General features: G+C 43.0%; 1 protein-coding gene across 3 annotated transcripts in view; it reads right to left on the bottom strand.

Moving 5' to 3' along the window:
• The window catches only part of GABPB1 (GA binding protein transcription factor, beta subunit 1), a 14,914-nt gene extending 3,959 nt beyond the window's left edge, over positions 1–10,955 (bottom strand). Inside the window, exons 1-8 of one of the 3 annotated variants that reach the window (XM_010148259.1) lie at positions 10,848–10,955; positions 9,794–9,961; positions 9,023–9,217; positions 7,895–8,006; positions 7,381–7,494; positions 3,194–3,379; positions 1,539–1,679; positions 678–689 (exon numbers count right to left, since the gene is read on the bottom strand). In XM_010148259.1, the coding sequence (XP_010146561.1) occupies positions 678–689; positions 1,539–1,679; positions 3,194–3,379; positions 7,381–7,494; positions 7,895–8,006; positions 9,023–9,217; positions 9,794–9,961; positions 10,848–10,955 (1,036 nt within the window). Of the gene's footprint in view, positions 1–677; positions 690–1,538; positions 1,680–3,193; positions 3,380–7,380; positions 7,495–7,858; positions 8,007–9,022; positions 9,218–9,793; positions 9,962–10,847 lie in introns of all 3 variants that reach the window. The other 2 variants (XM_010148260.1, XM_010148261.1) reach the window with 2 other exon arrangements.
• Between the last annotated feature and the right edge of the window lie 996 nt (positions 10,956–11,951).

Here is an 11,951-nt window from a genome sequence, read left to right as displayed (position 1 = left end):
GGAGCGTCGCCTCACGCGAACGGGAGGATGTTCAGCTGAAGACTGACGCTACAGTTCACAGGCCTGGAATTTGACAGAGCTAAAGGAAGTGCTCCTAGCTGCGAAATCCACTCTTCGTAACGAAATACAGGGATGAGTCAGCAGAGAGGCGAAGAAACCAAGGCCTTCTATACTAAAAAAGTACTTTAATGAGGGGAGCAGTCCCGCTCCCTCCAAATTCAATTATCTACCACCTTTTACAACGATGAAATTTGAAGTGAGCTGTCTTTATGCATTTGAAAAGTCCGTTTAAAATACAGAATTGAAACTGGTAATCCCCTTGAAAGAATTATTTATACTTTTATACCAACTATCCAGAATTAGGAACAGCTCCATTTATTCCTTAACCTGCCCAGATTTTTTTCCTTCGCCTAACAGAATTATTAAAGTGTTAAGGAAACGTAATTTCCTTCAGGAATAATTCAGGCAGATGTGTAAAAGTGTGAACAAAAGAAATTATTTTATTGTAAACAGTCATACATTTAAAAAAAAAAAAAAGCAGCAAGAAAATTTCAACTGTCATGATAATCTGTAATGACCACAAAGCTGCCAAGGCCAGAAGTGTTTGATGTGACAACTCAGGGACAGGAAAAGCAAGCGATGAAAGGTGGTAATTACTGTTCTCAGACATGGGTAACATACAGCATACACTGCACAATAAAATTATTCAGTTAGGCACAATGCGATAATATGAACAGAAGCTGAAGAATACAACCTTTGAGGAATGAAAAACCGTGGAGTTGACAAAATGAGAACTTACAGCCTGGTCAAGGCAGACAGCAATTTTCATGAACTTTTGACCAAAACCCGTCAACACAGCCCGGAGTAACAGAAGGAGGAATGAGATGGCTGACCCACTGCGGTTCATGTAAAAAAAAAAAGCTGTAATTTTAAATTGAGCGGCTACATCTATTTGTCATCTATAAAAAAGAAAAGCTCTCGGTGGTTTTGGGTCTTCTGCACTGTAATTTAAAAACAACAGGGTGCTGCAGAGATACGTAAGCGTCAATTGCTCCAGAACTTAACAAAAAGGAAAAAGGGGGAAGATAAAAACTGACAGAGAGAATCTCACTGTTTCACATTTCCATTAACAGTTATCTAGATACCATGAATGGAAAGGAAACACCGCTAAAAATACGATCTCACCATCAGGACAAGCATGTGGTCATGGGGCACAGCACTCTCCCTCGCTGCTAGCGGAAGGGGTCAAGCTACTCCATAACGTATCGGTACCAGGCTTTAAAAACCGCCTGGTGATCTTAAAGGAAAGACAATTAAGTTCTGAAAGGCTTCAACAAGCGTCACTGCTACGTGCGTGACCAGAGGATGAAGCGAACAACCCTCCCATAGGCTTTTCACAACAGCTTTGTAAAAGATCAGCTGCAGCGACAGGAGAGACTCCGTTTCACGCAATTCTCTCTGGGTTAACACAGGAATGAAACTCTAGAATGACAAAAAAAGCCACAGCCAGATACTCGGGGCCGAACGCTCTGCCTAACACACATCGCGTAACAAGCTCCTTACTTCGATTTCCGCCGACTCCACGCGATTTTCAACGATCTCGAAGCACTGTCTCTTCACTGGCGGTTCTTCGCTTATCACGGTCTCTTCAGCAATGTCTGTTGCCGGAACTGTTAATACTGAAAAGGGATTTGTACACATGAACACCTTCGCTCCAAACGGTATTTGCACTATATAAAAATTCACATGTAATTAAGTGATTTTATTAACAGCAATAAATCGCAAAGACCTTCGCTTATGAAAACACAGCTATAAAAATAAAGTGCATTATAAAGTCAGTAGAGGGAGAAATGACTAAAGACTTTGGCTGCTTGTATGCTCCTCAAGAACTTTTAAATCCTTTGTGGCAGAGGTCTACGCTAGTTAGCTGTCACTCTGGAGTGTCACTGCTGTTTCTCACAGCGTAACCAGACGGGGGAGCGGACTGCAGCAGAGGCTGTCAGTTCTGCAGCTCACGCAGCACATCACCTCCTGAGCAACGTTTCCTGAGCAAGTACTAAGTAGAAACTGGGGTTTGATTCATTAGAACACCTCAGGTAATCTGAAAACGCAGCAGTTATCAACCTTGGAGGAAAAAAAATGAGTGGTCTAAAGAAATTCATACTCTAATTTACTCAGGTAACCACCTGGCATGCAAGAGTTGTGACCGTCACGTCAGTGACTCCCCACACGCTTCGTGCTTCCTGGTACCGTGCTGTGCTTGTTCGCGCAGGCTGCGAACCGAACCGCCTCTCCCCGGCGTACAGCTCATCAAGCCCCGCTCTGGGAGTCCCCATGAGGAGACCAGAGAAGGAATCACTTCCATCTACACAGCCGTGGCACAGCGTCTTTCAAAGAAACCGCCCAAACCGCACACGTGTCGCAAGATGGCAAGTACTACACTCCCACAAAGCACACGCGGCCCAGGGGGACAAGGGGTGTCACCCTGGCTGCGCTGGTTCTGCCCCTGCTCCTCTGAAACCTCAGACATGTAAGACTGAAGCACTGGGACAGGTTGCCCAGAGAAGCTGTGGATGCCCCATCCCTGGAAGTGTCCAAGGCCAGGCTGGATGAGGCTTGGAGCAACCTGCTCTAGTGGAAGGTGTCCCTGCCCATGGCAGGGGGTTGGGACTGGATGGGCTTTAAGGTCCCTTCCAACCCAAACCAGTCTGCGATTCTATGACTCCGCTTTTGTTCTGCTGAGAACGCGGTCCATGGGATCTGCGTGGTTTGCTTTACGCATCAGAGGTCTAAATCCAAGCTTCACCTCTCCACAATGCTTCTGGCAAGGCAACAGCCTAAGTATTGGAAAAAGGCTTTTGTTCTGCTCCATCTAGCTTTCATAACAAGTTTGCAGGAATTGAGCTTACTGGAGGCAAAGCAAGTAGCTATCGCTTCTCCCTTAAATGCCCCATTTCTCTTCTGCACGGTTTAGTAACTCCCCCAGTTCTTTCTCCTCGTGCACACTCAGCTGACACGTGGTAACTCACCGAACTGCAGGAGCTCACGTGTCTGAGCCTTCTGCAGCGTTAAGTATTCAAAGATGTATTTAAACTGATAACTACAGAAAACTGCCCAAGCTATTTGCACCTAGCGATTCATTATTACAACTCAAGTACTTCCTCACGCTCGAGCCGTCCAAGCCTCCACTCACCTTGCTGTCCATCTGGCATGGTCACAATGATGGGTTGCCCTATTCCGCTGGTCGGAATCGAATGCAGGTTACCAAGCTGAATGCCGTCTGTAACTATAGTAATAACTTGCTGACCTCCAGAACTGACAACCTGCTGAATAGCACCATCCACAGATTCTGCAGTCACCACCTCTTCCGTGGCCACAACTGTCAACAGATTAGGAAAGGAATTCAATCAATTTATAAACCAAGCTTTATGATTGAGATATATATGTGTGTGTGTATGTATGTATGTATATATACATATGTATATGACCGATTGATTTATATATATGCTTGATGATTGATTTTTATAGATAAATATATATATTATGAATTTTTATATATGTAAATCAATCATGAATATCAATCTCATATATATATAGGATTGAAAAAAATGTCTTTTTGTACAGCTGAAAAAAATCTTCTGCCCAGTCTTTTAAAACGTGACCCCCTCGCACACCCAATTAACACATTGCTACGTCTTGTACCGTTAATGGAAACAACGGTTTCACCAGGCCAAGACAAAGCACTAACGTTCAAACTACACGTGCAGCTCTGTCCTGCTACACGCTGCTCAACAGCATCATTTATTTAGCATCTCACCTGCTGGATACACCCCACTCCAAAGTGATGCCTTGGGTTCAGTGTTCGCGCAGCAGCGGGAACAAGAGTTGTTTTAAGAACACAAGTAACTTTCCCACTGTAGACAAGCTGGATTAAGTCACACCAACAGCAGAATTTTAAAAAACATATATACATTTAAACTTGAAACACTACTAGCTTGAAGCTACTCCTCAAGCAGTGCCCTGCCAGGTGTACCTCAGCACCCGGCCCCGACCTCTTGGCTTACCATAACGGTCCTCAAGACATGGAAAGACCACTAGAGAACCTTAGCTGTCTCTGTCACAACTCTGCTGCTTACACAAAGCGTAAAACAGGGCTAAAGGAAAGGTCCTGCAACGTTGGCATTTTTACACCTTTGAAGGAGAAAGCTAAAAAAAGTGAAATAAACTTTGTACATATATAATTTTAAAGGTAAAAGTGAAAGGAAGAAAACCCTGCTCAACTAAGTATTTCAAACCCACAATCCGATCAGGAGCGTGCAGCAGTGAGCTCTTGCAGTTCTGTGTGATACCCTTAAGTCACTGCAGGATAAGGGAAAGCCTGCCTTCAACCTACAACCCATACCACAGCTTGCACTATACCCTGGAACTGGGGTCTCACACCACCACCCCCAATTTTAAAAAACAAACAAACAAACCAAAACAAAAAAAAAACCCAAACAAAAAAACCAACCAAACAAACAAAAACACCCAAGCCACTGAGACAAAGAGCAAGACCACTAGTAGCACAATCAAAGAATTTCAAGCACACTAACTCTGTTTTATTTTCAATTTGTCTGGGTAAAATCAAAGCCTGGGATTTAAATAAGGGACATTAGAGTGCTTTCTATCTACAGAGATGAAATTAAAATCCTATAGACTGTATTGTGATGCTTGAGATGAGAGCAGGTAGATAAAACCCTGAAGCTTTCATCTTTGAAGTTAATTACAACATAGCACACACACACAAATCACTCTGTAGTTGGAATAATGACTGCAGTCATTGCCTTCTGAAGATCTTTATGTTCCCAGATTACTGTCCTACAGCACTGCTTAAATATTCATAGAGTGTTTACTCAGGAAACCAAAACACTAAGTCCTACATGAATAAGTGGTGTTGTATTGCACTGGGTTTGGCTCCCAAGTTCAGGCTCAGCAGCAAAAGACCGCTGTCGCCAAGAATTCCAAGATGCAAGGGCCAACCCCGGCTGCTGTGGCACACAGCTCTGATCTTTCAGCGTCAAACTCAATGTTGGGCTTTTGGTTCTGGAAGAAGCGTTACTAGGACTTCTTCAGACCTTGGAAGAAAAGGGGAGATTTTACCTAAAAAGAAGGTATTCCATATAAAAGAACAATTTCCTCATACACAGTTACCACAGTCCATCTACTACCGAGTCCTGGGTACACGTTTAATGCTCTGTAACCCCACGCAGTCCCCGCTCTCCTACAGTTAGATCTGAGCTTCACTGAAATATGTCAACTGCCTGAAAACAGCCGCAGCTGCCTCTGTCATGAAAGGCACTGCACCTTGGTTTTGCATCGTCCACTTCACCGGCAGTATTTAAATACCAAAAATCATACAGCTGTACATAGGTACTGCTTCGAGAAGTAGTAGAAGAAAAAAAGCTGTATTAAAAAAATCCTGCAGGACTTCAAAATACTTAAGAGATGAAAACTCAGGTGTATGTTGGGATGCAGCTGTTGTGCCAGCAAGTCTAAGAGTACGGATCTCTTCTACATTTTCGGTGAAAACTGTCCCCTTAAGAATGAGGTCATCTGCTGAGCTGAATTCTGTGAAAGTTTTTAAGTACCCAAGATACTTTGGCCACGCAAAGTATATCAGTTCTGGCAAATCTATCATACTGACCATCACCAACAAAAAAACCCAAAAGAAATGCATTTCCTTAGAAACACGTTCAGAAAAAAGTCAGGTTACCGTAAGCATCCTAAATCCCTGATTGTCAGAGGGCTGTTGCTCTCCATGGGGATCTCCAGTCGCTGGCTTTGAAGTTAGGCTCCTCTTGCTACCCACCGCATCGCTCACCAGAGCTCAGAATCCCAAGCCAGCTGGGAAATGAGGCTACAGCGCTACATGTCAGTGTAACAAACACTAATTAAACAAAAAAGCAATCTGGCCTACTGTAAAACTCCAGCAGCTACAGACTTACCACAGTGCCTGAGAAAACCAGGGAGCAACGGATGCAAAACAGCACCAGGCAAGTAAAGTATGCGGGAATACTTCACGGCTTTCTTTAGAAAGCCAGATATCCCCCAAAACACCTTTGGGGGTGCTGAGAGTAACAGAAGTTTTTATACAAGTACACCATGTAGGCTACTTCAGAGACAAGAGGATTTCTGGGTCCCAGAGCCCGCCAACGAAGAATTAACGTGGCACCTGACCTCCTAAGGACTAGTTTTATGTGATTTTTTTATGCCATGGCAAGATACTAACATACACCACAAGTGGAAAATCCAATCTGAAACAGAAGTTCAGTGGCTTCCTCTAGATAAAGTAACTTGCAATAGTTTGGAAGCCTTTGATCACATTTTATCCTACATGGTATTACAACTTGTTTAAATTACAAGGGATCTTTTCCTGGCTTATCTCTCTCAAACCCCGTCAGTGGTAATGACTGGTTGTTACAATCCACTTTGATTCTAAAGACTCCTGACTGCTGTTTCTTTCTTCACTTTGCATGCTGTTATGAAGAAAAGGGGAAAAGTACACAAAGCAAGTACCCCATTATGCAGAAAGAATGGAGAAGGATATCCAGGGCAGCTTGCAGAGCATGGAACCTTGACCGAAGCTTTCTTCAGGCAAAGCAGTAAGTGGCAAAGATCCACAGGGCTGGGGGTTTTGTGCTGAGAAAGAGGAATGCAAAACTTGGGAACTGGGGGCAATGGAATTCCTTGTGCCTTTCTGGGTTCTTGGCATGGTCTTATGGAATAAGGGAGCGTGCGTGCAGCTGCAGCCCGGGATGCAGGCTGCTTCTTCCTAGGAGGACAGTGATGCGCTGCCAGGCTTGCGTTCGCCTGACGCGGGACATTCCTATCACCACCTGCTGTTACAAACGCAAGTGGAACACCTCAAAGCTGAAAAGACGACCCACAGACATGCTAACGGGCAGACTGCGCATTAAGATCACCAAATATTCCTAGGCCTTTTGGATGAAAGGTTACGGAAACTGCTGAAAAAAAACGTATATGCAAGCAACCCTGGGGGCCCTTTCCCAACACTTGGCAGAAGGAAGCATTGAAAGAAACATTCTCCCAGCAAGTGCAACGAGACCAAGACCGTATGCAGAAAGATGTGAATTCAATCTCCTCTGTCACGTCACGTTCGCTTGCAGCAAGGCCAAGGCTGCTTGCATTCGGCACAGAAACACCAGTGCTATGACTCTACCTACGCATCTGGCAACCTCCCAGGTGAAAGGAAGGGAAAAGTTCTGTTCACACTGAAAGGAGGAAGATTGTTATCTCATTTCTGTATGAGCTGCATCTCCAAAAGCGCCAGTTATGTACTTTGCGTTTACGAAATGAGGTTAAACGCCTTGGGTTTCTAACCTGGTGTTTCTGAAGAATTAGACAGGGGAGCTGACGCTTCTGCTAAAGCCGCCAACGTGGCCAGTACGGACGTCGATGAATTTCCAAACTGCACAGCAGACACTCCCGTTTCATCTAGTAGGATGAAAAAAAATAGTCATCTGATAAATTTAAAACCAGCAAAGTCCTTTTTTATTATTATTAATTCACTGAAGCTTCTAACATGCTGTTCTCAGCAACATTCTGCTAAACCAAAGTGCTATTCTGAAGGCAAGTTTGTTAGGCAAATACAGCGTCTGATAATTCATTATAATTGATTATAACTCTTTGAAGACTGCTGGTTTAAGCACCTAGATATTTACAACACACAGAAAACACTGATGAGGAACATGGTAACTATTAAATTCTTACCACTGTTTTTCCTCAAGCCTTTTTACTAAATGGTGAAAATCAATTAAAGAACAAAATCCCAGTAGCTACCCTATAGGCATCTAAATACCTGTTCCATTTGATGTATTTGCAGAAGATACCAGACCTGTTAGGTTCACCACCCCTCCAGGTCCGATGATGAACTGTGGTGTTGCTGCATGTATTGTCACAGTGTCCGGACTCTCTGGATTTGTATTGATTTGGTTCTGCATTGCAATCTAAGAGAAAAAGGTATAAAGAAGTTTCTTGAAGAACTAGAATTATTGCACATTTCACTCAAATGGGAAGGATCTCCCTCATTATACTTGGGCAATATACATGTCACAACAGACAAAAGCCCACTGAAGTGAAGGAGAACAGTGGTACACTGCTACTTCTCCTTACCATTTATTGTAAACCAAGAGCACCACATAAAGACAAGGCCCTTTTGTGGATGCGCAGGCTCAAGTATCTAAACTAGAGGCCTCAAGAACCAAGACTGCTGTGGCAGCCACATGCCATGAAAACCAGCTCTGACAGCTTAGTACTTGCATGAATTGTAGCTGGCATTCTCCCTTTTGTTTTTCTTGGAATTATTTTTGGCTTTTATTTACTATATCCTTTCTGCAGTGAAGAGGAGACTAAAGGAACAGACCAGAAGCTCGTACAGCTCAAGATGTAGGGGAAGAACAGATTTATACAGCAGCATAACGGTATTTTTCATTTGCTTCCTATTCTTCCCTCAGTAATGCTCAGCACTCAACCTGCCTTTACAAGTAAGCACACGTTTCCATGTAGGTAGCTGTTATAATCCCAATCTCTTCTCCAACAATTCAATCCTCGTTTCTCTAACTGGAAAAATTGCCATCTCTTCTTTCCTCTCCTGATCCCCAAGTGTTAGGAAATTAACCCCTATATGTGAAGCTAACTGAACACTGGGGTACAGTCAAATCTATTGGCAGAGTAGGGAGTTAAGTTTACACCTTGCTTGTGAAGGCTCCACCTAGTTCTGTGTACTACATTACTCACAGAAAATAAAGGATACTACTCCTTGATTTTGTAGGTGGTGAAAATGCTCTTTGGCCAAATAATGTTTACTAACATTAGTATCATTCCCATGTTCTGAACTAGGCCGGAGTTTAGCATTATCAGGCCACACATGGTCTCACAGCTGCTATATTAAAAAGTCTGCACATCCCAAGTGTGAACAAGGACTTTGCTCTACGTTCCCTTAACATCACGAGTCAGGAGTTACCTGTAGTATTTCTGTAAGGTCTTCATTTCCATTGTCTATCGCAATATCTAACGCCGTTTTGCAAAATTTACTCTGAGCGTGAACATCCGCCCCGTACTTTATTAAGAGTTCTACAACTTCTTGGTGGTTATGTTCGGTAGCCCAGTGCAGCGCAGTCATTTTGAGCATGTCCTTTGCGTTGACGTCAGCGCCGTGCTACAAACATAATCATTGCATAAGCTATGTCATTAGAAGTGTCAAAATTAAGTAATGCTGGTCACAGTAAAAGCTAGAAATTGTCTTTCTCCGGCAGTAATGTCCTGTTATCTCACATTTACAGACTTATGAAAAGTACTTCCATCTAGCGACCCAATAAATTATTTACCTCAAAGGATTAAAGACCCTAAAACATAACATGTCTTGCTTCTGCCAGGCTGGATGAGGCCTGGAGCAACCTGGTCTAGTGGAAGGTGTCCCTGCCCATGGCAGGGGGGTTGGAACTGGATGGGCTTTAAGGTCCCTTCCAACCCAAACCAGTCCGTGATTCTATGTCGTTACTCACACAATGTCACATCAGGAAACAGTCTTATTTTGAAGCAGCAATAAATAATTCACCCGAAATCATGATGATTTCAATGCTAAAATTAGTTTAACAGGAAAACAATGCGCCCAACACACACGGCATATTCACACCATTTCAGCATTGTTTTCGTGAGTAAAAGGACATTGCAAGTATCTGATCATAAACCGTTGTAATATCCCCACCTCCGACCCTGTTTCAGCAGTCTTTACCTTAAGTAAGACTTCCACTATGCTGGCATGGCCTTCTGATGCTGCCATGTGTAAGGGAGTTCTGTCCACTTTGGTTCTGGCATCCCGACTTACACCTGCTCGCAGCAACACTTCCGTGGTTGAGTAGTGTCCGTACTGCGCTGCTAGATGAAGCGGAGACGTTCCCAACTGTAATGTAATGGGAAAAGCGGATGTCAGTATGAAGTATTTCTTCTTACCCTGGAACTATCAAACTCAGGTGTCAGCCCACCACTTCAAAATCATTTTCCCTTGCAGTCTTAAGGAAAGAATTTGTCAAGGATTTTACAGCGCATGAAGAAGGGGGCGAAGAAGTTGTTTAATTTGTTTTTTTTTCAATAATAGCACCACACTAAGACACCTCACTGGAAGCAAACTTCTGAGTTCTGTGCTGGTTTTTGTGTCTTTTTGAGGTGCGATGTTTCAAGGGGCCTAACCCCATTTTTAGTGTTGGTCATACACCACACCAATATTGGGAGGGACCTCTGGGAGTCGTTTAAATCCAATCTCCTGCTCAAAACTGAGTCAGCTTAAAAGTTAGGTCACTAAGTAGATTAAGGCTCTTAAGGGCTTGTAAATGCCCTAGAATTTTTGGTACCTGACCTCCCTATACAACCTATACAAAACCAAGCACATCCAAAAGACAACTCCAGAGCCCCTCTATCAGGGAACTCTCAGCTCCACGTATGAGGTAGCCGGGACTGCTTTCTTAATTCAACTTTCTTACTACACTAAATGCATAAGCACAATAACTAGGAAGATGATTGCTGCTTTCTCCCATTAACTACTCAATAGTTCATCCTAAAAGCCACCAGAATGAGCTCGCTCACAGTCTGCTACTAAAATCAGTAGGAGGTCATATGGAGAAACAGACAATTTTCATTTTGAATTAGATATCAGATGATGTGACTGCAGAATTCCAAGAAGAAACTCCCAAGCCTTGCAATATAAATGCTTAATTGCAATAATACTATCTTCTTCTTCAAGTGAAGGAAGTAAAAGAGGATTTACTGAACACTGCAAAAGTTTTCATTACCCAATCTGTGGTAAAAGGTGCTCCATTTGCCATCAAAATGCGAACTTCGTCATCTTGACCTGCTCGTGCAGCTTCTAAAAGTTTCTTTCCCAAATCTACTAGTGACATCTAGTGAAGGACATAAAGGAATACAAAGAAAAAAATAACAACGTTAATACTATTTTACGTGCACAAATTCCACTGTCATTTTTGTTGTTACTATTCCTAAAAAACTCAAAAACTGGAGTTGGAATTTTAGCCATGAGAAGAAGCTTTATTGATTGCATTAAGCAGCTTGACTTGAGAACTACTTTTGTCAGCCCAACAGAACTGGTACTGGGGTGACTTACCCCAGTATGACAACGCAGTACCCATCGCAGCTGCGAAGTCGTAGCAAACTACATTCAACTTACAGCACGAAGTGGTTTAGCAGCTCTCACCTGACGCTACAACCTGCTGCCGCTTTGCCCAGCTTTCAAACGGTACAGCGTCACGGCTCCTGTGTCAGGCGCCCAAGGGCACTACACTCGCTTATCCAACACGCCTGTACGTGTTTAAGAGGTGTCACTGCGTAAACATGTTTAGATCGATACGAAGCACAACCCCCTTCTGACGTACTGTCCATCACTATCACTTCATTTTGTTCGCCCTAAAACACAATTTCTGTATCCCTAGCTACAAAATGACACAATGTATTGTTGTATTCTTTGCATCCCATAAATGAACTGAAACGTCTGTCCTGAAACCAAACATTACTACCTGCTTCAACCAGCTACAGTTACTAAAAACACCTTAAGTGCAAAATTTTGACTGAGCCACGACCAAGATACAGGCTGGAAAACTTTCACGTCACCTTCAGATAATCACCCTTTTACAGCATTCTCAAGTTCCACATAACATGGAGTGCACAAAGGTGTATATCAACAAGTGACACCCATCTATGTTTCCGTGGCATCAAAGATTTCCTAGCCTAATGCCTTTTTAAACCCACTCTATTTCATGCTGGCTATTAAATTTGTTTAATAAAAAGAAAATCTAGAAGTAAGCCATAAATCACGCTACTATCCAAAAGGTATCATTAACACTTTAGTCCTACACCTATAAAATCATAGACTGGTTTGGGTT

This window comes from Eurypyga helias, unplaced genomic scaffold, assembly GCF_000690775.1.
Source record: "Eurypyga helias isolate BGI_N326 unplaced genomic scaffold, ASM69077v1 scaffold30973, whole genome shotgun sequence".
NCBI classification, from domain to species: Eukaryota; Metazoa; Chordata; class Aves; order Eurypygiformes; family Eurypygidae; genus Eurypyga; species Eurypyga helias.
Note: the sequence above shows the minus strand (reverse complement) of the source record. Positions and strands in the feature narration are given on the sequence as shown.